This window comes from Mustela nigripes, chromosome 3, assembly GCF_022355385.1.
Source record: "Mustela nigripes isolate SB6536 chromosome 3, MUSNIG.SB6536, whole genome shotgun sequence".
Lineage (NCBI taxonomy): Eukaryota > Metazoa > Chordata > Mammalia > Carnivora > Mustelidae > Mustela > Mustela nigripes.
Window position 1 is genome coordinate 129282627 of NC_081559.1, and position 26814 is coordinate 129309440.

A 26814-nucleotide genomic window follows, 5' to 3' on the forward strand; every position below is an offset into this window, starting at 1 on the left:
GTCCCAGGGCTGTCCATGACTGCAGAGAAGGCAGGGGAAATGAGAAAGGGGCACCGTTTGCCATGTACTGGGTTCAAATACTTTAGTGGGAGTTATCATTGTGCTCTGAGAAGCCACAGGACCATGCTAACCTCAGAAATGCAACCTGATGAAGAACAAGCACTTGTGTTCTCTGCAGTATGGAGATGAAGACAGCCCAGATCCCTTCAGAGAATGTCTTGTGTCAGGCCACGAGTTACAGAAAGTTGTGAGCACTCAAAAAATATCTGGCTGAATAGAAATGAGTGATGGCCTGTTCTTTTGAGGCCAGCATTCCCATTCCATTTGAAATGTTTCACATGGGTAAGAGGATGGGAAATGCCAGAGGTAAAGACTTTGGGAGTTGTTCCCCCAAAACCCTTAGACACTGACGTCAGCTGTAGTCAGGAGAAGAATCCTCATTAGCCATCTCTAATGCACAGAAAGAAAGCCACATTTACCCAATCCTTCCTCCTTTAGTTCTTTCTTCCTCTTTGTTCTCCCCATCCACATGTTCCCTCGCTCACCCTCTGTCTTTCCGCCTCTGCTCCTCTTCTGCCAACAGAGAAGGCTTGATCCTCAGTGTGGCCCACAGAGCAGTGGCGTCAGCATCACCTGGGAGCTGGTCAGAAGAGCAGATCCTCAGGCCCAACTGACCTGCTGACTCAGAATCTGCATTCTAACAAGGTCCCCAGGTGATCCCCCATGCACATAGGCTAGAAAAGCACTGCTCTAAACTAGAAGCAGTAGCAAAGAAGGTCGGGCCAACACACCAGCTCTCACAACAGGGATAGATGACTGTGGCCATGATCTGGCTCAATGCAAGGGTCTTGGGTCCATGAGAGGAGTCTTCCATGAACCTGGTATGAAGTGTAGCATCTATACTTCAGATCCTACTGCTTCTTTAATGTCTCTTTGTGCAGTATCGTCACTGCGCCCCTTGGGAGCTAGGGCAGTATCACCCTTAGACACAGGCAAGCCAAGCCCCTGCTCCAGACTGCCTGGTATGGCTCCCACTTTGGAGTACCTTCCTCAAAGTTATCCAAGTCCCTTTCCAGCGCTTGGGACTGACAGGTCAGGGCAAGGTGCTGTCTGGGCTATGGACCCCACACCTGGCCCTGGTCTTGTGTGGGTCCTGGTCTTGGGAAGCACATGTCCCAACTTCTCCTAAGTGCTTCCACAGTGGTGATGAGCCAGGCATGGCCAAGTTATGGGGTTAGGGCCCTCTGAGGCTAGGCAGACCTGCTTGGGCCCTTACTCCCATTTCTCTCCTTCAAAGTCCTGTCCAACACTATTGCATTTGTGGGTCAGCAAGATGTCCTGCCTCTACAGCCTATGCAATTGCACCAGGTCCTGTGGCCAGACTCCAGTTCTAGGAGGGTATTTCTGTAAGCACAGTATTTCTTCCACAGGATTGCAGGAGATTGGGTGGCCAGAATGGTGTTGACATACCGATTTTAAGGGACTCTCATGATGGGCATAGGACAAGTTCAGGGATGTAGGTTACTGGAGATTCAAGGCCAACCCTTGGGCTAGAGCTGCATGTGTGAGCCTGTGTATTGGCCGTTATGCATCCAACTTCCAACTACAGTGTCACTTCCGGACTATAGAATGCAAAAGTAGTGAGGTGGCAACACCCATCTTTTAGCCTTCAGGCCTCCAGTCACCAGCACCTGAGGTGGTCACTCCACTCTTACCAGTGGCTGCACATGATGGTCAGGCAGCCCTCCAGGGGCAGCTGGCTATCTCCTCCTATGGCTTCCCTGTTGCTTAGTAACATCAACAGGCATCTTTAATCCGTCCTCTCTTGCCTCCATTGACAGAGCAACAGCAAGCTGCCCTGGGTCAGCCTGAAGTCAAGACAGACAAGAAAGGGACACTTGTCACCAGGATGGGACTGTTGGTGCCATAGGAAAAGCAGGAGTACTGTCAACTTTAAAAGCAATTCCATTCTTGGAATAACGTGTCTAGCGTAAGGACATTAAAAAAAATTATATACGTGGTTGGAAAAATGGAAAACTTCATTTAAGTATGAAAGAAACCACAGCTTATATTTTCTCTGATGTGGTCATCATGATAGAAGCACAAGTGAGAAACTTTGGGAGCAATTAGAGGCTGGTCTTCATGGCAGGTTGGATGCTACGGCATCGTGAGTCATGATGAAGTCAGGATTAAGGGTTAACAGGGAACTTCTGCAATCAGGAAATTTATATTTCAACACAAGTGGGTTGGGAAGAGCCCTGGCAGTGTATCACATGGCTACCTTTTTCTAGAGGTGAGAGCCATGAACTTAGCTAGCAATAACACATTGGACAAGTCTTCACAGCATCTTTTTGCTCATGGATAGAAACTAAATCTGCCACACTTCTCTTCAAGTTCTGTGAGCTGATTAAACATGTAAATACCTTTCAATTTCTATGTTCTGTTTGGATTTATTTGCCCAAAGTTTATGGTTTGCTTTGGTATCTTCAGGTTATTGTTCCCATCTTTCTATACATAAAATCCTTCCTCATCTCCTACACCACCTTGCCCACTCTGTTTCCCGTGTTTCCACTTCTCCAGCAGCAGCTCTGAAGGACTCATGAGAACAGAGGCATACACACTGTCAACAACTCAAACTATCCTCTTTTCTGCTTTTTTTGTCCTCAAGGAATTCCTAAATTTCGAAGTTGGTGAGGGTACATGGGATGGTGAGGGAAGCGCAGATTGAGAAATGGTTAAAATGTATGCAAATAAATGTATGGCAGCTTTCAAACTACTCTCCAAGGAAAGAAAGTTTACTCCCCAGTGGTCACAAGTACTTACTGAGAGCTCATTGTGTTAAACATTGTAAGAGATAGAAAGTTCAAGACCCATGCTCTGCATTCAGTAGGTGTGCAGTTTAACCGTGGCGCTGAAAAGGCAGAAAAAGAAATATGTGTGTATACACACACTCTCTCTCTCATGTATGCATACTCACACACCTTCTCATACACACACACACCCCAATACTCCTAAGACTCAAACGAAGTAGGATTTAAAAAGCATTTAAAAAGCATCTTCGGCAAGGACGGGGTGGTGGATGGCTAGGGGAAGGTATTTATTTCCACAGTCAATCAATGTGAAAAAAATAACTGGTATTTTCAATACATTTGTTTTGTTCTAATCTTCAGGTTTGAGCTTTTCCATGAAATACACAATTATTTAATTATCAAATTGATTCATTATCAAATGTGATATAAATAGTCCAAGACACTGAATGAAGAATCAGAGCCAGCAACATCCTAGAAAAGGAATCTCTGTGGCTTTCCACTGTGCCATGAGTAGCAAGTCATTGCAACAGTTTAATCATGGAATGATTCAAAATTTCTGTTAACACATTGCAGGCTTTCAATCAAATATATAACTTTGCTGAAATGAAGAAATATTTCCAGTATAAACTGGACGGAACTGATAAATCAGTGCTTCATTCTCTTCAACCTCAGATTCAAATTGATGACTGTTTTTCCGAGCTGCAAGAAAAAGACAGTTTAATTTTTTAAAAGATAGGATAAAATTTTCCAAAGTCTACTTTATAACATTTCTTCGTATAATCAGCAGTATTAAGCAGGGGAAATACCACCAGAAAAGGAACAATGCCTTATAGGATTTCCCCCAAATAAAGCAGCACTTGATTGATCACCAGATCCAGTGAGGGGCTCACCCTCCCGCTGACCTAAACACTCACTGGGGCCTACTGTGTGCAGGACTTGCCACAGGGCCCGGGGATGGAAACTAACCAGGGCAAGGACCTAGCACTCAAGAAGCCTCGCCTAGTAACCATGCAGAATCTTCCACCGTGTGGTGCTTTCACAGTCTGTCCTCACTGAGCTGCTCCCAGAAAAAGAGAACAGAGACTGCCAAAGGTGAGGCCGATGTGGAAGTGAGAGGTAAGGCAGGAAATTTGATAAGCACAGAGGCACAGAGAAGTCAGCTGAAGTGGGAGTGGGAAGCAGGGAAGGCTCGGACTTTATCCTTGAGTGGAAATAAATACAGGCTTGCTGTACTGTTTTAGAAAGCCGGATGTTGGGAAATAGAGATAAACAGCCCCGCCAAGTGCTAATACTGCAACACACTCCACCTACCACCGTTCTCCTTTAGTCCCCTACACAGGACACGGGAATGTTCCTTGGGATTCATAGTGCACGCAGGAGAATCTTGTTTTCAGTTTGGGGTTTTTGTCATGAAACGACCCATTCAACTGCCCGTAAGCAGAGTGAATTCAGGAGGAAGTACTTTCCTAAGTACTGTGTAAGGAGGAGGGTTGATAAAAAACTTCAGGCAAGCTGGGAGAGGGGGGCAAACACAGCGTGCGGGAGTTCACAACCCGCCACAGTGATGCCCTGTCCCTTGCAGCAGTGTCTGTAGCTCTCACACCTGTATCACTCAACGAAAACTTAAGCACTGAGGGGTGCCTGGGTGGCTCAGTCAGTTGAGCCACCGACTCTTGATCTTGGCTCAGATACATGGTCTCAGGGTCCTGGGATCGAGCCCCGCATTGGGCTCGCTCAGTGGGGAGTCTGCTTGAGGATTCTCTCTCTTTGCCTCTGCTTCTCCCCCCTACTTTCTCTTCCACACTCAAATAAATAATCTTTAAAAACAAAAAACAAAAAAACTTAAGCATCTAAAACCAAATTCTCAATTTTGCCCACAAACAGCACAAAAATGTCTCTACGAAAGAGCAGGAAAAGCTTATTAACTGTGTCCATTGTGCCAATGCCTGCACACAGGCAGCCTTAAAATCACAGTCTGATGAGCATATATTCAATTTAAATCTTCTTGGAAAAATAACATCTACTTTTCAGAGAATGTTAAAATTAAAGCATTATTCCTAAAAAGAAGAGTAATGAAGCAAATTTTTAAAAATGTATTCAAGAAAGAAAGAAAAAAAAGAACTCAATCTTTACATTGTTGTTCAGGAATTCAGTGCACTTCAGAATGTCCAATACCGTTAACTGAAATAATTGTCCTGGTTTTATCTGAATGCTTAGTATCTCAATTTCAGGGCTTTCACATGATTTAACTTTTTGTTAAAGTTAAACTTACTGAACATCTATAGAGCAGAAGTGTAAAGAAACTTTAGACAAGGGCAATTTCCTCCAAAACTACACTAGACAATACAATTATATACCCACATATTACCTTCAGCAACAAAGAACTCAGCTAAATAAAACGCAGCCTTCACAGCATGAGGTGCATGGGAAATGCCTTCTAAATTCCCCCACTCATAAGGTGCTTTCTCTGGATGCCACTGGACACCGTACACTGGATACTTATACCCTGCATGAAGAACACAAACAAGTAAGTATTAAGAATGGTCGAAGGGGCACCTGGGTGGCTCAGTCGGTTAAGTGTCTGATTCTTGATTTTGGCTCAGGTTGTGATCTCAGGATCCTGGGATCGAGCCCTGTGTCAGGTCTGCTTGTCCCTCTCCCTCTCTCTACTCCTCCCCCCATCACGCATGCTCTCTCTGTAATAATTAAATAAAGTCTTTAAAAAAAAAAAGCGGTCTAAGGTATTATTACAATGGAGTTATGTTCTATATCCTACGTAAAACATTATTTTATAACTCACGATGTCAGAGTAAAATTATGCTCATTCTTCCAGAGACAAAATAAAGAATTTCAATTCACAGTGTGAACATTCACAGTACATTTCACTGATTTTCAACCTTGTACAGTCTGTAATATGATTTGCTTTCGTGGGTAATCAGAGGGAAGTAAAATACTTGAGCCTCTGAATACCCCAGTTCAACAGTCAGCTGCCCGTGTGATCAGTGATACAAGTTTCTTCCACGATAGTTCTCTTTCCCTCCCACCATCCTGCCTCTTCATCCTTTCCCATAATGATGTATTCACAGGACAATGAACTATGCCACCATTTTTTGTGTCCTTTTATGTAAGCCAGTTCTTCTCAGCCTAAATGATGTCCCTCTGTCTGTGGAATGGTTCCCACCCTCATAGCCGGTGTTCCACAGGGGTCATCACAGGCTACCTGGAAAGTGGCTTGGTGGAGAGTTAGGCGGCTACCGAGGAGTCCAGGTGGAAGGTAGTTAACGTAGAACAACAAGGCTAAGCTGGAGGGAGGGGAGGTATCATTTGCAAGCATCTGGGGAGCAGAAAGTGGCACACATTTTTCAGAGGTCCAGAGGTCGACATTTTTCAGAGGTCCAGAGGTCGAGAACGAGGGCAGGAAGTCAAGGACAACATCTAAGTTTCTAACTTAGAATGATTTGGTGAATGGCAATGCTATTGTTGAAGCAAAACACAGAGGAAGGAAACCTTTAAAGAGAAGATAGTCTGTTCACTTCCCACTGGGCTCAGCAACCTTTCCCAGAATTCCCCCAGGGAATTATTGTATTTCTCGTAAACCATTCAAACTTTGACCTCCCCGCCCCCAAGCCAGTGACAAGGCCAGTTTTGAGTAACACAAACTACACCCACCAGTACCCTGGCCTCTCACTGACTCGAAGACTGTATTGTTTCTGTAAGTTTTCATTCATAGTACTTCACTTCCTTGCACAGTAGTGATTGTTTGGCCAGGAATTGCTCATTTTCCTTAAAACTTCATAATGTGGAATTCCCTTAAAATCTGGGATAAATGTAGTTTTCTCCACAGAGAATTATTTATATTCACTTCTGCCATAAACGCTGGCACACTCTCAGGCTGAGATGACTTGAAATGACTTGAGATTTACTGACCTTCCCAGTGAGTTTCATGCAGGCCATGGGTGACCAGCATGTCATATGAATGCTCAAGCCTTATTCACCACCATCCCCATTCCCTTAGGGTCAAGGTTCAAGGTGGCAATTGTTATAGGTCAGCAGCCAGGATTTGCTGAGGATCCCGCTGCATGGAGGACTTTCACAGTAGGGGGTTCCTGAGCTTCCTCCTAAGTTCTCCTGATTCAACAGTAATGCTGGCTTAAATACTTCACTTAATAATATAATACCATACAATCCATTAATTCTACTACTGGGCATTTTACACAAAGAAAACAGAAGACTAATTTAAAAAGATATATGCACCCCTATGCTTATTGTATAATTAATAAGAGTCAAGATATGGAAGCAACCTAAGTGTCCAGTAATACATGGATAGATAAAGAAGATGTGGCATATACATATAAGGGAATATCACACAGCCATAAAACAGAATGAAATCTTACCCTTTGAGAAAACATGTAGCAAGAGGGCATTATGCTAAGTGAAATAAGCCAGACAAAGAGAAATACTATGTAATCTCACTTATAAGTAGAATCTCAAAAACAATACGAACAAAAGACAGAAACAGATTCATAAATACACAGAACAAATTGGTGGTTGCCAGTGGGAAAGGGGATGGGCAAAATAAGTGAAGGGGGTTACAAGTTACAACTTCTAGTTATAAAATAAGTCAGTCACAGGGATGAAAAAACAGCACGGGGAATATAGTCTGTAATACTGTAGAAACTTTGTATGGTGATTGGTAAGTACACTTCCCGTGGTGAGCACTGCATAATATATAGAATTGTCAGATCCCATGTTGTACACCTAAAACTACTATAATATTGTATGTCAACTACACTTCAATTTAAAAAAAAAGTACTCCGGGGCGCCTGGGTGGCTCAGTGGGTTAAAGCCTCTGCCTTCGGCTCAGGCCCTGATCCCAGGGTCCTGGGATCGAGCCCCGCATCGGGCTCTCTGCTCCGCGGGGAGCCTGCTTCCTCCTCTGCCTGCCTCTCTGCTTACTTGTGATTTCTCTCTGTCAAATAAATAAATAAAATCTTTAAAAAAAAATAAAAATAAAAATAAAAAATAAATTTAAAAAAGTACTCCACTTCACTCCCAGAGGTTCTGGCCTGAGTATCCTGTCACTTCATGAATGTATAGGTATCCCTCCACTTTCCAAAAGGCAACATTTTGCTACTTCACTGTTATGAAAACTTACATTAGCACAGTATCGGCTTTTCTTCATAAAAGCAAAAATACTCTTCTACTTTCTTTCAGGGAGCAGAAACAGGGACTCATGCAGGTCTTTCATAAAAACAAAGTGACTTAATGCAAACTTCTGGAAAGTAGAAGAATACTCTTTGCTTTGTGCCTTTGTGGCTTAGGAGTTTCATAGGAAGGCTCCACTTTTGGACAGTGGGGTAAACTTTTAGGAAGTTTTTTGGACATGAGTCATGTTTTTTGTTGTTGTTGGAGGAGACTCTGTCATGGTACTCACTCTATAGCACTGCTAGAAACAGAAGTCATTTTCTCCATTTACTCTACTCTCCCTTTATGCTTTACTCTCCTTCATCATTCCATCCATCAGATGACGGAGGTAAATCACAACTGACTTGGAACATGGAAAAAAATACATCTCCTATCCCCAAAAATTGCCTTAGCTTCTCTTTACACCCCAGAGTAACACAATTTTATTCATAAGAGAAGTATAAAATTAATATATATATACATAAGTGAAATAAAGTATATATGTGCCACGAGATATACCTTCCATGGTTGAAATAAACTCAGTCTTGCCATCTGTATTTGTAGTTAATACATTGAAAAAGTTCTTTAACTCTTCATTCATCGTAAAATTCTAGAGTATAAAAACAAAACAAAATAATTACTTCTGTAGTTAATCTAAATGCATTAATTTTACAGTTAATTAATGTAATACCGTCACGGAGAGGCTCCACTTGTGGAAATTTGCTGTCAGGGGTTCCGTTGATAATAACTTCAACAAGTCAACAGGAAAATTCTGGAACATTCTGCTCTGTGATGCACCTGAAATAATTTAAGCACAAGAGAAATAATTTAAACACAGCAAAAATAAAATCCACTGATCTATGGCCAAAAAGGCCCATTATTAAGACATAATCAAGATGAATAAATGATAAGCAAAACATATCATTTCCACACATGTATCCTAGTCAAACACAAAGTAAGTTTAACATACAAATTCAAGTATGTTCCATATTCAAGTACTATTCTTCTAGAATTTGAACAAGAATTACTAAAATCCTTCCGATATGATAATTATCAGGCCACCATCGAGTAAGCAGAAAATTTTAACTTGAGTTCTCTTGAAAATAGGGACAACTTACAACGTGAATATGTCTTTGTTTTCTCAGGAAACAATCCAGAACATTAAACATATTTTCAAAGGTATTTGGAATTTCAATATCTAAAAATACCAACAGTGTAGGAAAGAACATTACACAAGCCAAGAAATCTCTACTCAAGATCAAAAAGAGCAATTTATCTTGACACTAGCACTTGCTAAGTGAAGCCTCTCATTCAGCATGCTAATAATGGCTTCCAAGAGAATTCCTGCTCCTCCGATATAAAAATCTTCTTTATATAAACTTGGTTTTTCACCACATACATCCAAAATTGTCTGACCTAATACATGTACTTCCCACAGAGTTCTTGCAATGATTAAGTAAGATAATGCAAGAAAGAGCTTTGAAAACTATAGAGCATTCTATGGGTTCCATGTGTAACAACTACTGCTTTCCATCCACAATCCTTACGAGAACAGGAATAGTTGACAGCACTCAACTGTGAGGATTCAGAGATCAGGTAACCTATAAGAATCATTCCTATTTACACAGAGTGCTATAACAATTTTCCTGGTCTTTGCCCTGAGTTCCTGACAAGGAGCTTCTAACGCTCTCAGAAATTCCTGCAAAATAGTAATTTTTCGGGGGCGCCTGGGTGGCTCAGTGGGTTAAAGCTTCTGCCTTCGGCTCGGGTCATGATCCCAGGGTCCTGGGGTCAAGCCCTGCATCGAGCTGTCTGCTCCGCGGAGAGCCTGCTTCCTCCTCTCTCTCTCTGCCTGCCTCTCTGCCTACTTGTGATCTCTGTCTGTCAAATAAATAAATAAAATCTTTAAGAAAAAATAATAGTAATTTTTCGTAATGCTAACAAGGGGTCTCACAGGGGGCCCCTAGGTAGCTTCAGGAGGAGGCTGATCATCAGAAACATCGACCACATGATTAGAGTAGGTTAGGACTTGAGCCAGCCTGATTTCCAGGGATGAAAAGGGGACTGGAGACTTCAGTCACAGAGCCAATGATTTATCAATCTTGCCTTTGCAATGAAACCCAGTAAAAAATTCTAGACAAAAGAGCTCATAGGAGTTTTCCAGTTGGGGAACACACTGACAAGCCAGTAGGGTGATGTGCTCTGACTCAACATGGAGAGGACGTGGAAGCTCTCCAGTCCCTCTGGGATCTCAACCTTTACAACAAAATTGTTAGTGCAAACACAGCACCTTCCTGAGTTCTGTGAGTCATTCTGGTGAATTACTGAACTTCACGAAGGGTCATGGGAATCCTCACAATTGTGGCTGATTGGTTAGAAGTATGGGTGGCCTGGGGATGTGACTTGTGGCTGTATCTGAAAGAAGGGACTCATTGGGAAGATAACTTATAACTATGGAGTCTGCGCTGACTCCTAGTGGCTAGTACCAGAATCAAAGCACGGTACACCACAGCTAGGGTTCAGAGTACACAGCCGAGGGAAGATGCTGTACTATCATAATTCCTAGCCCGCATGTGTAAGAGTTGTCTTCCAAGCACTTAGCACAGTAGCTGGAAAGCAGTATCTTACTTAATAGTCACAAACAATCCTCCGAGGAAAACCTTTTAAAATCAGGAAATTCAAGTCAAGGGAGGTTAAACCATTCCCCTAGGCAACAGGGATGAAGCTAGGACTCAAACTCAGGTCTGATTTTTAGAGGTCTTAATCATGCATGGTTCTGATATTACTACACGTAATGAATTATCAAAACTCAAAACTCCTAAGCCATCTTCATAGTTCAATACGTCGTCGACATCGTCAGCTTGTGTGAGTCATCTAAAAATCAGTAAACATTATGAGCGTTTCTGACACGGATCTTTGCCACTTACTCATCCTGCCCAGGTTATATTTTTAAAAGGGTCAAAAAGAGAATTCTCACCTTTAGTGAAGTTCAGCGGCATTGTAATTCCATCAGTATGAGTGAGAGTTAATAAGGACTTTCCACCACTAACCAGATATGAAAGCTCTTCGAATCCAAGGCAAGTACCCCATACAGGAAAATAGTCTCCATCGTCAAAACTCTTCGCAGAATGAAAGAGAAAACTAAGCTTATTTTAACGTTTCAAAACAAAAAATTGTACCTTTGATTTGTCATTACAAGACAGGCACCTGAGTCATGCATGTGTTTCTAAAGAATTTTCCAGGATCCATAAGGAGCCTATCACTTAATCTTTCCTCAGACCAAGCTCATACATAATCATTCCATCTTAGTTAATCAAATTATTCAATCTCAGCTGTGCTGGGAACGAGACTGACATCTGCCAGGCAACTACCAAGCAACACAAGTAGCAATTAGGGACTGCAAATATCAAAGATAATGCTAGACAGAAGTCTATTGATACATCTGCTACAGATCTTGCTGCTTTGGATGATTGTCTGCTTTGAACACACTCTGAAGTCCTTCCTTCATTATCTTGGAATTTACAGTAATAGTTGCATCACCGCACCTTCAGCCAATTAAATTTAAATCATGGGAAACTCATGATCTGGAAGGAGAGGAACAGTCAGTAAGGAAAAAGCTAAGCAAAAGTAAAAAAAAAAAATTTGTATAGAGTAAAAGTTGTCAACTCTTTGTACAAAAAAAGTACAAATGTATTGAGCTTTTTCAAAGGGAGTCACAACAACTAGCACGAATGGGGAAAAAGTCTTCTAGAGAATGAATTTTTGGGTTAAGTAAAGATTAAATCCATATGTACTGTAGTTACAAAACTGAGTTGTGCAACTTTTCTAAAAGCAGTGATTTTCCTGCATAGATTGTAAAATATAGCCTAACAATCACCAAATGAGGAAATGGTTAGTGTTTTCTTTTTCTTTCTGTTACTTACTGAAAAAAATACAGAATTACATTAATTCCTATACTTTCTAACATAAGGTAGGATTTTTAACACTTTCTATGCAGGTCTGGGAAATTTTACTTTTAAAAGTTAGAACTGCATATGTGAAGTCAAAAGGCCTACAGCATTTACTTATAATAAACACAAAGGAAGGTTTAACTACTGTTTTTATATGTACCAAATTTCATTTTGCGACTAAAATGTTAAGTCCTCGCTTGCTGGCACCACATCTTTCACTTACTGTGGCTCCTCCATGGAGCCTAGCAGAGCAAAGGACACAGAGTAGGACTGACCAGATCTAAGACTTCACTTCTCAAAGCTCCTTCAGTGAGAGCTGTGTGGACCCCAGTGGCTGTAGCTAAATAAGTTCAAGGTTGCAGAGCTTTTTTCCTTTGCTTTGAAATCTTCAAGTAGCTAATTACATTTCAAAAAAGTAGACTTTGGGGTCTTGAGGGTGAGGTGGCTCCTTTTTTTTTTTAATTGAGCAAGTTGGTTACATGTATTCAAAAGAAAAAATGACCACTTTATAATGTTCGTATCTATTTCCAAAATGCATTTTAAATCACTCACATTATAAAATTTCCACTTTCTTCACTTTTTCAAAAATAAAACCCTTTGAGCATATACTCAGTACATGGTACCATACTGTATGAAATGAGGAATACCTCAAAGGGTATTAAAACCATGAAATCTGCTGAGATGTGAATAACTAACCTCAAGATATTCTGTCTTCTGATACAGAAGCTCCTGAAGGTCGTGGACCCTGTCATCTTACCAAGTGGGAGCTAAATAAATGTTTGAACTATTCTACAACAAAATACTCTACAAGTTAAGAGGGAATGGGATACCATTCCTGTTGGAGTTGGGAAAAAAAACTCTACAGAAGTGGAACAGCATGAGGGCCTGAAAAGATGGACCAAGTTGAGAATTACGGATGGAACAGAAGGAAGCATACTGAGCTGATTTAAAAGTAGAAGGACATACAATATATGCTAGAAATACCAAACTGGCTTCAATAATGTGCAGAAGGAAAAACTAGGAAATGGGGCTGTGGACACACAATCTATGTCTAGATTCAAAGACTATGAAAGGCTACAGATGATTTAATCTAAACTTTAAAAGTTTTTAAACAAGTATCTCATATGCTAAAATTTCTTTAGGGAAATACTTAAGGGCGGGGCGAGATACAAGGGCCAGCAAGATTATAGTTCAGGAGCAAAACAGTAAGGATCTGAGGTGGAGTGCGAAGGCAGGCACAGTGTGACACACTGCAAAGGACTCAAGAGGCTCGGCCTGGTGACTGAATATGGAGTCTAGGATAACTGTGAAGAAAGGTCAAAGTCCATCCTATTTGACCTTCCCAACCTATTTGACCTGACCTTACTCCAAAAGTCAGGACGAAGAGCAGCTTTCAAGAGGAGATGAGAATTAGTAACATAGGAACAACGCCTGATACATTAAAAAACAAAAAACAAAAAACAGCTTATTAAGCCAGCATGAAGACCTGGTTCTTATTAATGAACACTAATACAGAGGGCCAGTGTGCGGGGCTCTGGTTCCCTTGAAAGCCCACAGGAAACAGGGTGAGCGCCCCTATAGGCTGTTACAGAGCAGGAAACTCAAAAGATAAAGGGTAATTAAGGGAAGTATTAACCACATGAGTCAGACAGAATTATCCTCATGGAAAATTACAAAAACCCACCTGGAGTAATAGGTAATAACTGATATCTACCTGTTTGGCAAAGTCGTAAAATTTTTTGGCTGTGAGAGCATAACCTGACTTCTCGAGATTAACGCTTCCTCCAGGGAAAAGGATCCTGAAGAAAATCAAATAGGGTGCATTTCAATCCCATGGCCCACAGGAAATAAACACATTTTTTGTTTTAAAACAATTTTTTTCCTTATCACGCAAGCAACAGATCATTAAAGAAAACTGTGGCAAAAAATATATAAAATATTCATACTCCTACACATTTACACTCCTACACATTTGTAAACTGCCACAGTTAACAATACTTCTAGAAGCCCATGTTCTTCCAAAACTTCTTCAATAAACATGTTTATTTTTGAGATAGAGTGTGCAAAAGTTAAGGATAAATAGGTGGGGGGAAGGAAGGAGAGTACACAAAGCTAGAAATAAGTCAAGATAAAATTCCAGGTACACCTAGGTCTAAATCAAGCAATCAGTGATGCCAAAATCAACTGGAGGCCCGTAATCAGGAGTCAGTTTTGGCTCACGGAGAATTATTTTCAACCATAAAGAACAAGCTGTTCATAATAACATATGTAGGCTAGAATTAAATATCCATGAGAATTTAATTTTTTATTATCACCCTGAAATTTCTTCCAAAATATTCACACTATTAAAAAAAACTTTGAAAAAGAACAAAATTACAATTCTGGAAAAAGTTTGGGAAAAAAGAGGGGAAGTTACGTTTGATTTTATTTTACTCTACCCATAAAGGAGAGATACAGAAAAATATTTACTGTGTTTTTGTATCGACTTTTTAAATTAACTTCAGTTTTAAAATTTATAACAAGTCTTGAAATAACTAAAGATATTCAAAAAAGATTACAAAAGCTGGATTAAATGTATTAAAATTTTGAAAATACTTAAATATGAATTTGAGATATGTGAACACTCACTTCTTTTTAAGAGAGAGCATACACGCAATTACGGGTGGAGGGGCAGAGGGAAAGGGAGATACAGAATCCCAACCAGGCTCCATGCTCAGTGCACAGCCTGATTCAGGGCTTGATCCCACGACCCTGAGATCATGAACTGGGCCAAAACCAAGAGCTGGATGCTTAACCAATTAAGCCACCCAGGCTCCCCGAAAGTTCACTTTTGAGACTATTGTTCATTCAACAAATATATTCTGCTTCTTGGTATTAACTTGGTATTAACAAGGATGAGGAACTTTTCATAGTCTGGTAGAAAACTATAAGGTAGATCCATGCAGAAAACCCTACAATTAGAAGTGGTTTAATGAAGACTCAGTAGCAGTTCTCCCTTTTCATTCACTCAGGGTCTAAAAAGATGCCACTGATCAAATCTAGTGTGTTTAATGCCAAAGTCCTTTCATAAAATAAAATTTGACTATCTTGCCCAGATTAGGAAATCCCTTTAGAAACAAGCCTTTTCATCTCTGTATTCCTCCACAAAGCAGTATGAAGTCTACTGCGCAATAGGGGCTCAATGAAGGAGATTCTGAAGTTGCATGAGAGTGTAGTTCATTTTCTGGTATATATTTTTATGTGTATTTCTGAGTTTCTACCATATATTCTGACCTTGACTTACTTTCCTATGCCAAAGTACACATGCATAATGGGCACTATAAATGTTTTACTCACACCTTTTTTCCTTTTTTAAAGTAGTAACAAACACAGTTTTTAAAAGTGGAAAAAATAAAAACTCTTTATAAAAGCTTTATCATAAAATAGTCTCCCTGCACCCAAAATCCAATAAAAAAACAAACCACCATTAGGGGCGCCTGGGTGGCTCAGCTGTTGAGTGTTCGATACTTGATTTTGGCTCAGGTCATGATGTCAGGGTTATAGGATCAAGCCCCATGCAGGGCTCCATGCTCAGTTGGTTGTCTGTTTCTCCCTCTCCCCACCCCCCCACTCCTGTCTTGCCCCTGAGGGCATGTGCTCTCTCTCTGTTCCAAATAAATAAATAAAAATTTTTAAAAACCACAACCTTTAAAATCTGTGTGTTTACCTTATAGATTATACTGTGCTAATCTCCTAATCCTTACCTTAAAAAAAAAAAAAAGCAAATGGGAGTATATTATAAATACCATTATGTGCCTTGCTTTTTTTTACGTAACAATATCACATCGATCACATGACCATAGTGATCCAAGCCAGTATCTACAGATACCTTCATTTTTTAAATCTGTAATAATACTCTATTATATGCATGCTGTCTTTTTTTTTTTTTTTAAACCCAGTTCCCAACTGATAGACTACCCGGCAGTTTCTAAACTGTAGGTATTTCAGACAATTCTGCAACGTGTATGTTTGGGCCTAAGTTTCCACATAACAGGGAATATATTTATAAAATAAAATTCCTTCTGACCGATTTCCTGGGTCAAAAGGTATGTGCATTATTTCTGAAATGAAATTTCAACAGATATTGCAAAACTACACCACAGAAAACTGTATAACTTATACACTCGTAAAGTATGAGAATACTTGTTACCTCACAGCCTCACTATAGAATATTTATAAATTTTCTGATCTTTGTCAGCTTGTTAGTTTAAAAAGTTTATAATTGCTATAATTAGGTAACCTTTAGTTATGAGTAATGTTGAACATTTTTCATGTGATTAAAAGCTTTATTCTTTTGAGCTAGTCAATCACATATTTTGTGGTGAAGCCAGAGGACAGAAAACTTTTTTCCAAGTTCTATTCAAAATGTCTTCTGAAAGATAACCAATTATTATACTCAGGTTTAGGACTTCTAAATCCCCTCTAAGCAAACAGTATGTCATGCCATTCAAAGTGACCTCAGAACATTTGAGACAAGCATTAAAAGAACAACGATAATGTCACACGTTAAAAAAAACCTAAACATATCTACTATGCAACATTTACTTCTTAAGCTGCCTTCCCTCTGCAAGCTCTGTCATCTCTCAACAAAACAATTCCTATAAAAGAACCCAGAACACTAACATTATACCACAATAAGATAGTTACACAGAAACATGTAAGTTTCTAAGTATGTTTTTGCAAATGCAGACTATATCCATCTCATTCCCCGGATTAAATCAACGCTGCCAACTTACCCATTAATAGATTGGAAAAGCTTTTCATACTTTTCAGCTGTAAGATCAGGCCTGAAAACGATAAAACAGTTATAAAACAACCATTTCCATGCCTAAGGAAAAAAGTAAGGCTATAAGTGAAGTCCCCACATTAATTGAAAAAAAAAAAAAAGAAAGAAAGAAAAAATTCTTAAATACCAGACAGTATTTCTCTCCCTTCCCTTCCTAGAGGTATTTTTTCAAACTACATACACATCACATACTATAATTATATCCTTGTTTTGGTAATCAGACAAGTAAACATGTTTTGCTGTGTTCTCATTTAATACTGTGAAGTACGTGCTAATATGGAAAACATAAAAGACCATGAGATTGGGCAATAGTAATTTCTCTGCTCGCTGAGAACTATCAAAAACATGTAAGGTAGGCGCCTGGGTGACTCAGTGGGTTAAAACCTCTGTCTTCGGCTCAGGTCATGATCTCAAGGTCCTGGGATCGAGCCCCACATTGGGCTCTCTGCTCCGTGGGGAGCCTGCTTCCTCCTCCCTCTCTGCCTGCCTCTCTGCCTACTTGTGATCTCTGTCAAATAAATAAATAAATAAATATTTTTAAAAATGTAAGGATATTCAGTAGTTTTGTATAAAGATGAAATAAAGAGATTTATTAGTAAGTTTCCCTTAACTGCAGGCAGTTTGGGCAGATAAAAACAATACATACAAATGCCAAATCTCGGGTTCATCCCACTCCCATCACTAACTGCAAAGATCTGGAGACCACTGTGTATCCAAAAGTCAGAAGAGTTCAGATCTAGGGACAGGCTACATGCACATCACGGTAGACGGAGCAATTATGCTGAAGCTAACTTGCCTGGGTATTCTGTAGCTCCTTTCATCGAACACCACTTAAGAGCTCCTAACATCACCATGCTATTGATGATTTTATCCCCTTCTCCAGAAAAAAAGTAATGGGACTCATCTGTGATAATTTCGTTAAATCACAGTAAAATGAGTTTGCTCTTCCAAAAGTTCAAGAAAATGCAGGAACGAGAGAAGAGAGCATCATGGTTATGAAATTCCTGTAAGAATTTTCCTATATTAAACACTCTTCTGGTTCTATAAGAGAATAACAAGGAATGATGCCCTCTCAATCAGCCATAAAAGAAGTAGGTTTATGATCAAATGTCAACCACCGTCCACTTCTGCCCCAGGGAATGTTTTAGGGGGAGTCAGAACACATCTCCCATTACTAATACACTTATGATGCCCAGAACTTCGCTGTACTTTATTGTGCTAGGTTCTTTTCTAAGTCCAAATGGGGTTTACAAGTCCGGGTCTATTTAGAAGTTCATATGGGTACCTGGATGGCTCAGTCGGTTAAGCATCGGACTCTCAATTCTGGCTCAGGTCATGATCTCCCTTCCTGTTAGGCTTCACATTCAGCGGGGAGTCTGCTGGAGATTCTCTCCCTCTTCCTCTCCCTGTCCCCATTCTTGCTCTCTCTCTCTCTCAAATAAATACATAAATCTTTAAAAACAAACAAACAAGCAAACAAAAAAACAAAAGAGGGGCTTCTAGATGGCTCAGTCAGTTAAGCGTCTGCCTTAGCTCAGGTCATAATCCCAGGGTCCTGGAATGGAGCCCCGAATCAGTCTCCTTGCTTCTCCCTCTCCCATTCCCCCCGCTTGTTCTCTCTCTTGCTCTCTCTCTCTCAGATAAATAAAATCTTTAAAATAATTAATTTAATTTTTTTTAAAAAGTTCACAATACTCCTCTTCCCAGCAGCGAACTATAAAGCAATGGGTGATATTGCAGTGGTGCTTACCTTTATCTTAGATGGGAGAATAAATGGGCAAGTGGTCCTGACTCAAGAAGTGACAGGGAGATTCAAATGTGAGTCCATGTTCCCAGTGTTCTGCCAGTCTCATCTCCCCAGACTGGGTCAATAAAAAGGGAACCAAACAGTCAGGATCCAGAATCTTCCCCATGGACATTTAAACCAGGACAGTCATCACTGGAATGGATTTAGATCACTCAGCTACATTCCAGGGACTTCCCCAGCAAGCCCTGCAGGCTGGCTTTAGTCATTTCATCAATTCTACATAAACAGCTCCCATACTGTCCATGACTGGACTTTTAGACCCTGCCGATCATTCTTAAGGGGCTTAATTGCTGAGGGGAGGAGGGGATGAAGTGTCATGAACTCCCGTGCCCCAGAGACTGGACAGGAAAGACAGGCCAGATCCTTTTCTTTGAATACAGATATTATTTGCATGTTGTCAGACTGTTGAGAAACTGAAGACCTTCTCAGTAGGGTATGAAAGAGTTTATTTTCTCTTTAACTAAAAGAAAACTGCTTAAGCCCGGTGATGACGGCAGATGAAACAGTTTCAGCAGTGTGAAAAGGAGTTAACAGGCATTGCTGGGCACTTGCTTTATTTAAAGTCAGCCCCAGATGACTGTCTTGGAAAACAAACAAGCAAACAAAAAAAGGTCAGAAATTCAGACTTTTATAAAGTCTTCTTATTTGTAAATGTTTAGAACTTTTTTTTTTTTAAAGATTTTATTTATTCATTTGATAGAGAGAGGCCGCGAGAGAGGGAACACAAGCAGGAGGAGTGGGAGAGGGTGAAGCAGGCTCCCTGAAGAGTAGGGAGCCCAACATGGGGCTCAATCCCAGGAGAGGAAGAAGCTGGCTCCCCACTGAGCAGGGAGCCTGAGGTCGGGCTCAATTTCAGGACCCTGGAATCATGACCTGAGCCGAAGGTAGATGCTTACTGACTGAACCACGCACGTGCCCCTAAAACTGTTTTTAAAACAGTGTGTGAACAAAACACATTTTACAACCAGAAGCAGCCCGTGGGCTGTCCCATGCTACCCCCCAAGAGGATGCTCCATTGGTCCCACTAGTCCCACAGTGGGGATTTATGATAACCTCAGGGTACCAGGCACCTGAGAAGGTAGAAGACCAAAACAAACTTCTTTATCTATTCCAGAATTCTGCCTAAGTCTCCCATCCTCCTCCTGTTCCCTTCTAAACTATGGAAGTTGGCTCCCAGCATCCAAAATCCAGAAATAAAGTCAACATTGTCAGTGTGAACATTTCATTCCCATTCTATGTGGGATCATCCCTTAGAGGTTACTCTGGGAATTTAGCTGCCATGTATTACATTGTTTCTGTAGGATTAAATGATTCTAATTCCAAGCAATGTACCTTAAAATGAACTTTGGAAACCTGAGCTGGAAATTTACTTTCATGCTGACAGTCATGTTTTCAGTGACTCTGTCATAAATATCAGCATTCTGCTGCTAGTCATTAGGTTTCAAAACTTTCTCAGTTTCAAAACATCCCCAGTTTCAAAACTTCCCAAGTTTCAAAACTTGTTCAGTTTCAAAACTTGTAATTCTCAGCTATTCCTCCCTATGTCCTTTCATTCTATTAGTCATCAAATCTTGCTAATACTTTTAGAGAACACTTCTCCATTGATTCTACAAGTAAGCCACGCCCTTGTCACTTCACGCCGAGCCTACCTCTGGTCTGCACCTGCAGACCAGTTTCTGAACTGGTCTACCTGCCTGTGTCTCTCCCACTTCCCACCCAGGTTATCAGCACAAATGTCCTAAAAAAACACTAGCAGAAAAAGTTCCCATGATCAAAACTTTGAAATGCTATTCTGAAGACTGTACATTACTTCCTCAGGTCTAAAATTCCAGTGTTATCTGAGTTCCAAATAAAGTTTCATTTGAAAAATTAGATTTGGTATAAAAAAAACAAAAACGAAAAATGAATGTCAAAAGTAAATGGGTAGAGATAGTTAGTTAAATGTAAAGATCAAGCAAGAAGATGATCTTAATAAGCTAAACATAAAACCATTTTGTGGTATAATTCTTTCAGTTGTAATGTTTGCATTTTGACTATTATTGTTTTATTTGAACAGTTTCTTTCCTTTGTTATAGCTTTTTAACATGGAATTAATTACATAAACAGGTTGCCCAAAGCAACCAGCTGGGCTTTGTATGTGAAATCACTTATAATGAAATAGACAGGAGAGCTGGAAGATTCTAAAATATGTTAGTTTTGGGTGAATAGATATTATAAATACTTTCAAAGTTTTGTCTGTTAAAAAATTCAATTCTTTCCAAATCAAAATATGACATGTAATTTTAGTCTTACTAGGGCATTATATCACAAAAAAATAATGTAGCTCCTTTAAGATTGGAATTCTTGTAATTTATACTGAAGCAACACTGCAGTGTTAGTCATTTACAAACCTTTTAAGTAGAGTATAAAAGTATTTTAAAAGTCATCTTCTTTAAAAATCTCTTTTATTGCATAAGTGTTTCCTCTCCCTAATATTATAGAATAAAGCTGGTTAAGTTATCCATTCTTTTACTCCATTATTTTCCAAATGTCTGATGACTTCTACTTTCCCTGGGGTATAGGAAACTATCATTTCATTCTTTACCTAACATGTTTGACAGACCTCTAATAGCACTATAAGTACAAATACCTTCCTACTTTAAACAATTTAATGGTTCTAAGCATTAGATTTGGCAAGAATCAGGAGCAATGTTACCACATTTAAATGATGCAATCATAGCAAAGGAAACATTAATTTTTGAGCTAAAAATTATTTGAGATAACACAGGAGTTTTTATGTATACAGTGTAAAAAATACTGGCTCATACCTTATTGGTACAACTCTTGCACCTGCAGACTCCAGATACTTTACATAGGATGCAGCAATATAGTATTTTCCCAGGCTTCTCATGTCCTTATTACGGGACGTTTGCATTAATACTCCTAAATTACGAAGGAAGGAAGGAAGGAAGAAAATGAAAGAGTGAAAGAAAAAAATTAAGAGGGGGTGGAGGGAGGGAAGGGAAGTGAAGAGGGAAGGGAGGGAGAAAAGGAAAAAAAAGAAAAAAGAAAAGGGAAAAGAAAGAAGAAAAGGAAAAATAGTTTTAATTTCAAGCAATTTCCTTTTTTTCTTACTCAGAAACTGAAACACATCACAGTAAAAATACCACTATTTTGGGGCGCCTGAGTAGCTCAGTCCGTTATGCATCTGCTTTCAGCTCCGGTCATGATCCCAGAGTCCTGGGATTGAGTCTGGCATTGGGCTCCTTGCTCAGAAAAGAGCCTGCTTCTCCCTCTGCCTGCAGCTCCCCCTGCTTGTGTGCTCACTCTCGCGCGCTCGTGCGCTCTCTCTCTCTCTGACAAATAAAATCTTTAAAAAAAGATATCAATATTTAATTTGCTTAATTCACAGAATTAAATACAAAACTTCTTCTGTAAGTACAGCAATAGACTTTGGGAAAAGACAGTGGAGGCTGATCTAAGTTTTAAGTAATTGCCTTTCTCTCTCACCGCATCAAGGAGACCAAGTAAGCTCCAAAGCAGGTTTACAATAGCACCAGCCTCCTTTATACAACCTAGAATCAATCTCACATCCTTAAGTCTAGAAGAAGGACTCTCCTCTCCCACACACTCAAAGGCACACTCTTTCCTTGACAATAAAGCAGAAGAGTGGAAATATCTTGTCTACATCTCTCCAATATCAGCAACATAATCTAAGCAACCAACATATTGCCTCCTCCCCTTCAGACTATTACAATAGCTTCTGAAAAGGTCTCTCTGTATCTTTTCTTAAACAATCCTCAACAACTGCCACCAGTGCTCCACCTGGAAATAAATCTGATCATATCACCATTCATTCATTAACTTCTTCATTCAGTATATTACTGAATCATAATATATACAAGGTACTGAACGTGCTGGAGACACATGAATGAACAAAACAAAAATCCTTCCCCTGTGGGCTTCGATCCTAGTATGTGGGAGGGAGAGAAGAGTGGACAAATAGTTAACAAGATAAAAAGTTAAAATATAAAGTCTGGTGACTGGAGGTAAATGCTAAGGAAAAAAAAGTAAAGCAGAGTAAGAAGGTGTGTTTTGGAGAAGGGGAAGAGTTGGTCCCATTCATTCAGGGCAAAAAAGTCTTACATATGATGCTAGGCCAGGCAATACCTCCCTGAGCAGGTACAACATGACATTTGAGCCAGAACTTCAGAGAGATGAGGAAGTAAGCCATATAACTGGAAGAAGAGGGATCCAGGGTGGGGGAAAAGCAAGTGCAAAGGCCCTAAGTCGGGTGTGTGCCTGTCACATCTCAAGGAGTCTATTAATAGAGCTCCAGGAGCAAGGGGAGAAAACAATAAGAAACGAGATCAGGGATAACAAATCAATGGGACCATCTCCTTGTTTAAGTATCCCAGTGGGTTCCTAGAGGTTCATAAACTCTACACGGCCCACCTACCTCTCAGGCTGCCTCTTACCACTGAAACCTCAGCCCCAGCACAGTACTGGCATCCAATATACATCAAAACATGTCTGTCTGGAGATACACCTGTGCCAGTATCATTCACTGCTTCACCATCTGGAACACTTCACAGTCTCTGTAGGCCACCTGACATGAAGAGATGTCTATACCAATCACTTCTCGATTTCCAGCTTGTCACAAAAATTGGAATTTGTCAGGCACTCAGTTAACACATGCCAAATGCCAAAATTTGTTAAGACTGTTTTATTGTTGTGGATAAGTAAGATGGTCTTCACTGAGGAAAATGAAACGTGTCAGGGAAAGAATGAAGACGTGTCACAGGAAATGAGGAAAGCAGTGGTACAAGGCAGGCAAGGTGAAGTGCCACAAAAAAAAGGTTAGGGTTTGGGGCATGTGAACCTAAGTACCAGAAAGGAGAAAAAGTACATTAGAATAGGGAAGTTCCACCAACTTCTTCCCAACCCAGCTCCTTTACCCAGCTACTCACTTTTCCCACCTGTGGGGGTTAAAAACTCAAGATGTAAGTCCCTCAAAATGTGACCAAAATTCCACCCATAGTTTAAGGCCACCTCACAACTCCGTGGTTTCCTTCGCACTTCTAATTCAATGCCTTGAACAAAGTAGGTGCTTAGTTAACTATTTTGTCTTAAGTGATGTGACTAAAAGCACACTCCCTTTTTCTATAATTGACCCTGGACTACCACTGTTTCTAGGAAAGGAAAAAGAATCCCCCCACCCTTTTTTCCTTTTTCCCTCCTCTCTATACTCACAATTTCCAACACACTACATAGAATTTTATTTTGAGTTAATTCTCCTTGGAGACTCTAACCACCATTTTAAACAGCTAGGAAATAAGGCATTCCAAGTTCCAAATATTGATACAGAACCCATTTGAAAATCAGGCCTTAGCAATACTTATGGGGAAAAAAAAACAAACAAACAAACTCATTTACTTACCATTTATTTACAGAATATGATGCTCCTCTTCCCAGAAGGGAAAAGAGTTTGAATGGCATAATACTACCTCTAAAATAAAGCCAGTCTTAATTGTCTAACATAAATTGCTTTTGGCAAATTTTAATTCCAGGCTGATGGATTTCTCCCGGGTAGCCTTCCCCTTCCCTGTCTCGAATGTCTGCTCAGATAACGCAAACTGATTTTACTCTTTAAAAACATAAATTTGTTGGACACGAAAAATTACATGCTTCACTTTAACACCACGTAGACCTGACATTAGGATTATACTAGACACTTCTGCCCTCCAGTGCTGAAGATGACAACAGCCAAAGTATACCATAATTTCTTGATTTTGGTCAATTCGGTTTTTATAGGGATAATACAATGTGTCTTAAAGTACGCCCTCGCTCCATGAAATTTTAATAAACGTAACATATGTCCAGAGTTTGGTGAGTTCGTGGAAATTCCTAGCTCCGAAGAAAATTCCCAGCTAAGAAGAAAACAATCCGCAGGCTTCTTCTCCCCAGCGCACCCTGCTCCCTGCCAACTTCAAGAGCCAAATGAATCTGAGGAAACCACCAGGCATTAGCTCTATTTCGGCACAATCGAAATGGTGCTCGGCTCTTGCTCGTGCTACAAATGAAGGCACAGACGGCAACCCCGGACTCGGGTATTTCCAAGGCCGGACGGAGCAGCTGGAGCCCAGCAGCCGGCAGTGCCCAGGACGGACACCGGGCCTCAGGCCCGCGGCTCCCACCCAGCCTCCTTACCGATGATGGGATTCTTGGAGGCGAGAGAAGCGCACAGCCCGGGGCTCGCCGCCCCGCACAGAACCAGGCCCAGCACACACAGGAGGCGCTCCAGTCTCGCCATCGTGCTCGCCGCCTCCCGCCGCCTTTCAAAGGCACAGCTGGCAGGGCACCCTGGCCTGCTGCAGCGGCGGCGGAGGCGGCGGCGGCGCCGTACGCGGTCTCCGGCCCGCGCGGGGGCGACCGGGTGGGGCGGCGCTCCGCCGCGGGGGCCTATGGGAAATGCAGTTCCGGCGCGCGCGGCTGTCTCGGGGCGGGAGCCGGCTGTTCTGGGGACGCAGACGCCCCTCCTGCCCCATCGCTTGGCCCTCAGTCGGCCGCCCGTGACCCCATGGCCGCTGCCTCTGCCCGGCGGCCCGTGCGGAGAAAACCGCAAACTTCTGGGTGGGCGTGGGGTGGGCGGGAGCTTCCCTTTCCACAGTTCTATGGAGGTGACCTCAGTCACTCCTAACGGAGCCCAGGTTCTGGAAGGGGAACCCCTGGGTCCCGGCCTGACCGGATCTTGTAACCAGGCAGCAAGCGCGGCTCGTGAGAGATTCCAGAAGTCGCCTGAGAACTTGGTGCCAACTGTAGCTCCCGCCTGAAAGGCCAGACCGTGTTATTAGGAATGCTGAGAGCCGAGTTGGGCACTCCAGCGTTCCACGGAAGGATAGACAGTGACTTCAGAGGTAATTCCACCTCCCGCTGTTTGTTGTCAGGGTCGAGGCAGCCGGAGGAAACGAAGGGAAGAGGAAACATTCGCGGATGTGAACACGTTCTCGGGCGCGCGGCCTCACTTCCAAAGTGCGTCGAGGAGGTGAACTCCCGGGGCATCCCCTACAGAGGGGACGTCCCCTTTACTGTTGGCCTCAACCACAGACTTAACCTGCCCTACACTTGGGAGCAGAAAGGAAAACTTTGGTGCCTGGGCGTTAGAAGTATTTTGAGGGCTCTGTTTTAAAACTGTAAAAAAAGCTTTGGAATAACTAGGCATATTTGGGTGGGGAGGTAGATAAAAGAAACCTTTTTCTTTCTGTGTGAAAATCTAGAGATACATAGATGATGGCTTATACTAGGTGGAAGTGCCCACCTACAAAGGCCAAATTAAATTGAGAATAAAAATCCTGGACGAGTATTGGAAGTCCGTTCAATCAGTGCCGAATTATTGAGGATGCAGAGGGGAATTGGACAACGTCTTTTGGGAAAAAGTTTATAATTTAGTAAGAAAAGACAGGAAGAGAACTTGACTTGTGGAGAGAGCAATAATAGAGTTTTGTTATTCAGGAAGAGTGAACGCATTAAGTAGTCTGGTTTGACAAGAAAATAATGCTACTGTAGAAGGGTGTGGTGAGAGATAAGCCCGAAGGAGGTGGTTAAAGATATTATGAAAGGCCTTAAGTGCTCAGCTGGTTCTGAGCATAATTGAACAGAGGAAGGGCCTCGGTAAATATGAATTTGTGGCGTTGGAGCAGATATCTATCTGCAGAGGAAAAAATCATTACCTGGCATTTTACACAAAAATAAACTCCATTTAAATAAAGATGTAATAACAAAATATATTCCAATAAGAAAATATAGTAGTACGTGTTCATGACATTGGTGGTTAGAAGGATTTTATAAAGCATTGTGTAAAAAGATATAGATGTTATTGGAGAAATATAATAGATTTGACAGTGCTATAGTTTTGAAACTTCTGTATAACTTTTAAGAAAGTTAAAGATATGGCACAAACTTGGAAAATATATTTACAAAATACAGAATTTTAAAAGTTTATTTCTAGAATATACAAAGGACTTACTAAGAAAGGACAACATCCCAAAATAAAACTAGGCAAAGACTATGAAAAGAAAAATCAGACCTTCAATAGTCATCACATCCATCAGACTGACAAAAATGTAAACCTTGAAAATAATAATTGAAGTATGTAGAAAATGGGAATTCCTTAACACTGCTAGTAGAATTGTAACTTATTACAACTATTATTGAAAGCAGTTAGAGAATACCTGGTAAAAGTGAAGATGCATGTATTCT

At 40.9% G+C, this 26814-nt stretch overlaps 1 protein-coding gene across 2 annotated transcripts; it reads right to left on the reverse strand.

The window, feature by feature from the left end:
- Positions 1-3076: 3076 nt before the first annotated feature.
- On the reverse strand, positions 3077-24955 carry GGH (gamma-glutamyl hydrolase). Of its 2 annotated transcripts, none has more exons than XM_059394641.1 (9): positions 24766-24955; positions 21384-21498; positions 16720-16770; positions 13659-13743; positions 10972-11113; positions 8686-8792; positions 8514-8604; positions 5179-5316; positions 3077-3509 (listed from the first exon to the last, which is right to left on the reverse strand). In XM_059394641.1, the coding sequence occupies exons 1-9, from the start codon at positions 24866-24868 to the stop codon at positions 3388-3390; spliced, it is 954 nt and encodes a 317-aa protein (XP_059250624.1). In that variant the 5' UTR covers positions 24869-24955; the 3' UTR covers positions 3077-3387. The 2 variants fall into 2 exon arrangements, with proteins under 2 accessions (XP_059250624.1, XP_059250625.1); XM_059394642.1 differs by lacking the exon at positions 24766-24955 and adding an exon at positions 21723-21801.
- Positions 24956-26814: the final 1859 nt, after the last annotated feature.

What these genes read in the sequence shown, in the direction of transcription:
- GGH (XM_059394641.1), bottom strand. Translation starts at nt 24,868, where the DNA reads ATGGCGAGACTGGAGCGCCTCCTGTGTGTGCTGGGCCTGGTTCTGTGC. An exon ending in CTCCAAGAATCCCATCATCG is followed by an intron (nt 21,499 to 24,765) that starts GTAAGGAGGCTG and finishes TTCGTAATTTAG; the next exon opens with GAGTATTAATGCAAACGTCC. An exon ending in GTTTATTTCAACCATGGAAG is followed by an intron (nt 5,317 to 8,513) that starts GTATATCTCGTG and finishes TTCTTCATGCAG; the next exon opens with GGTATAAGTATCCAGTGTAC.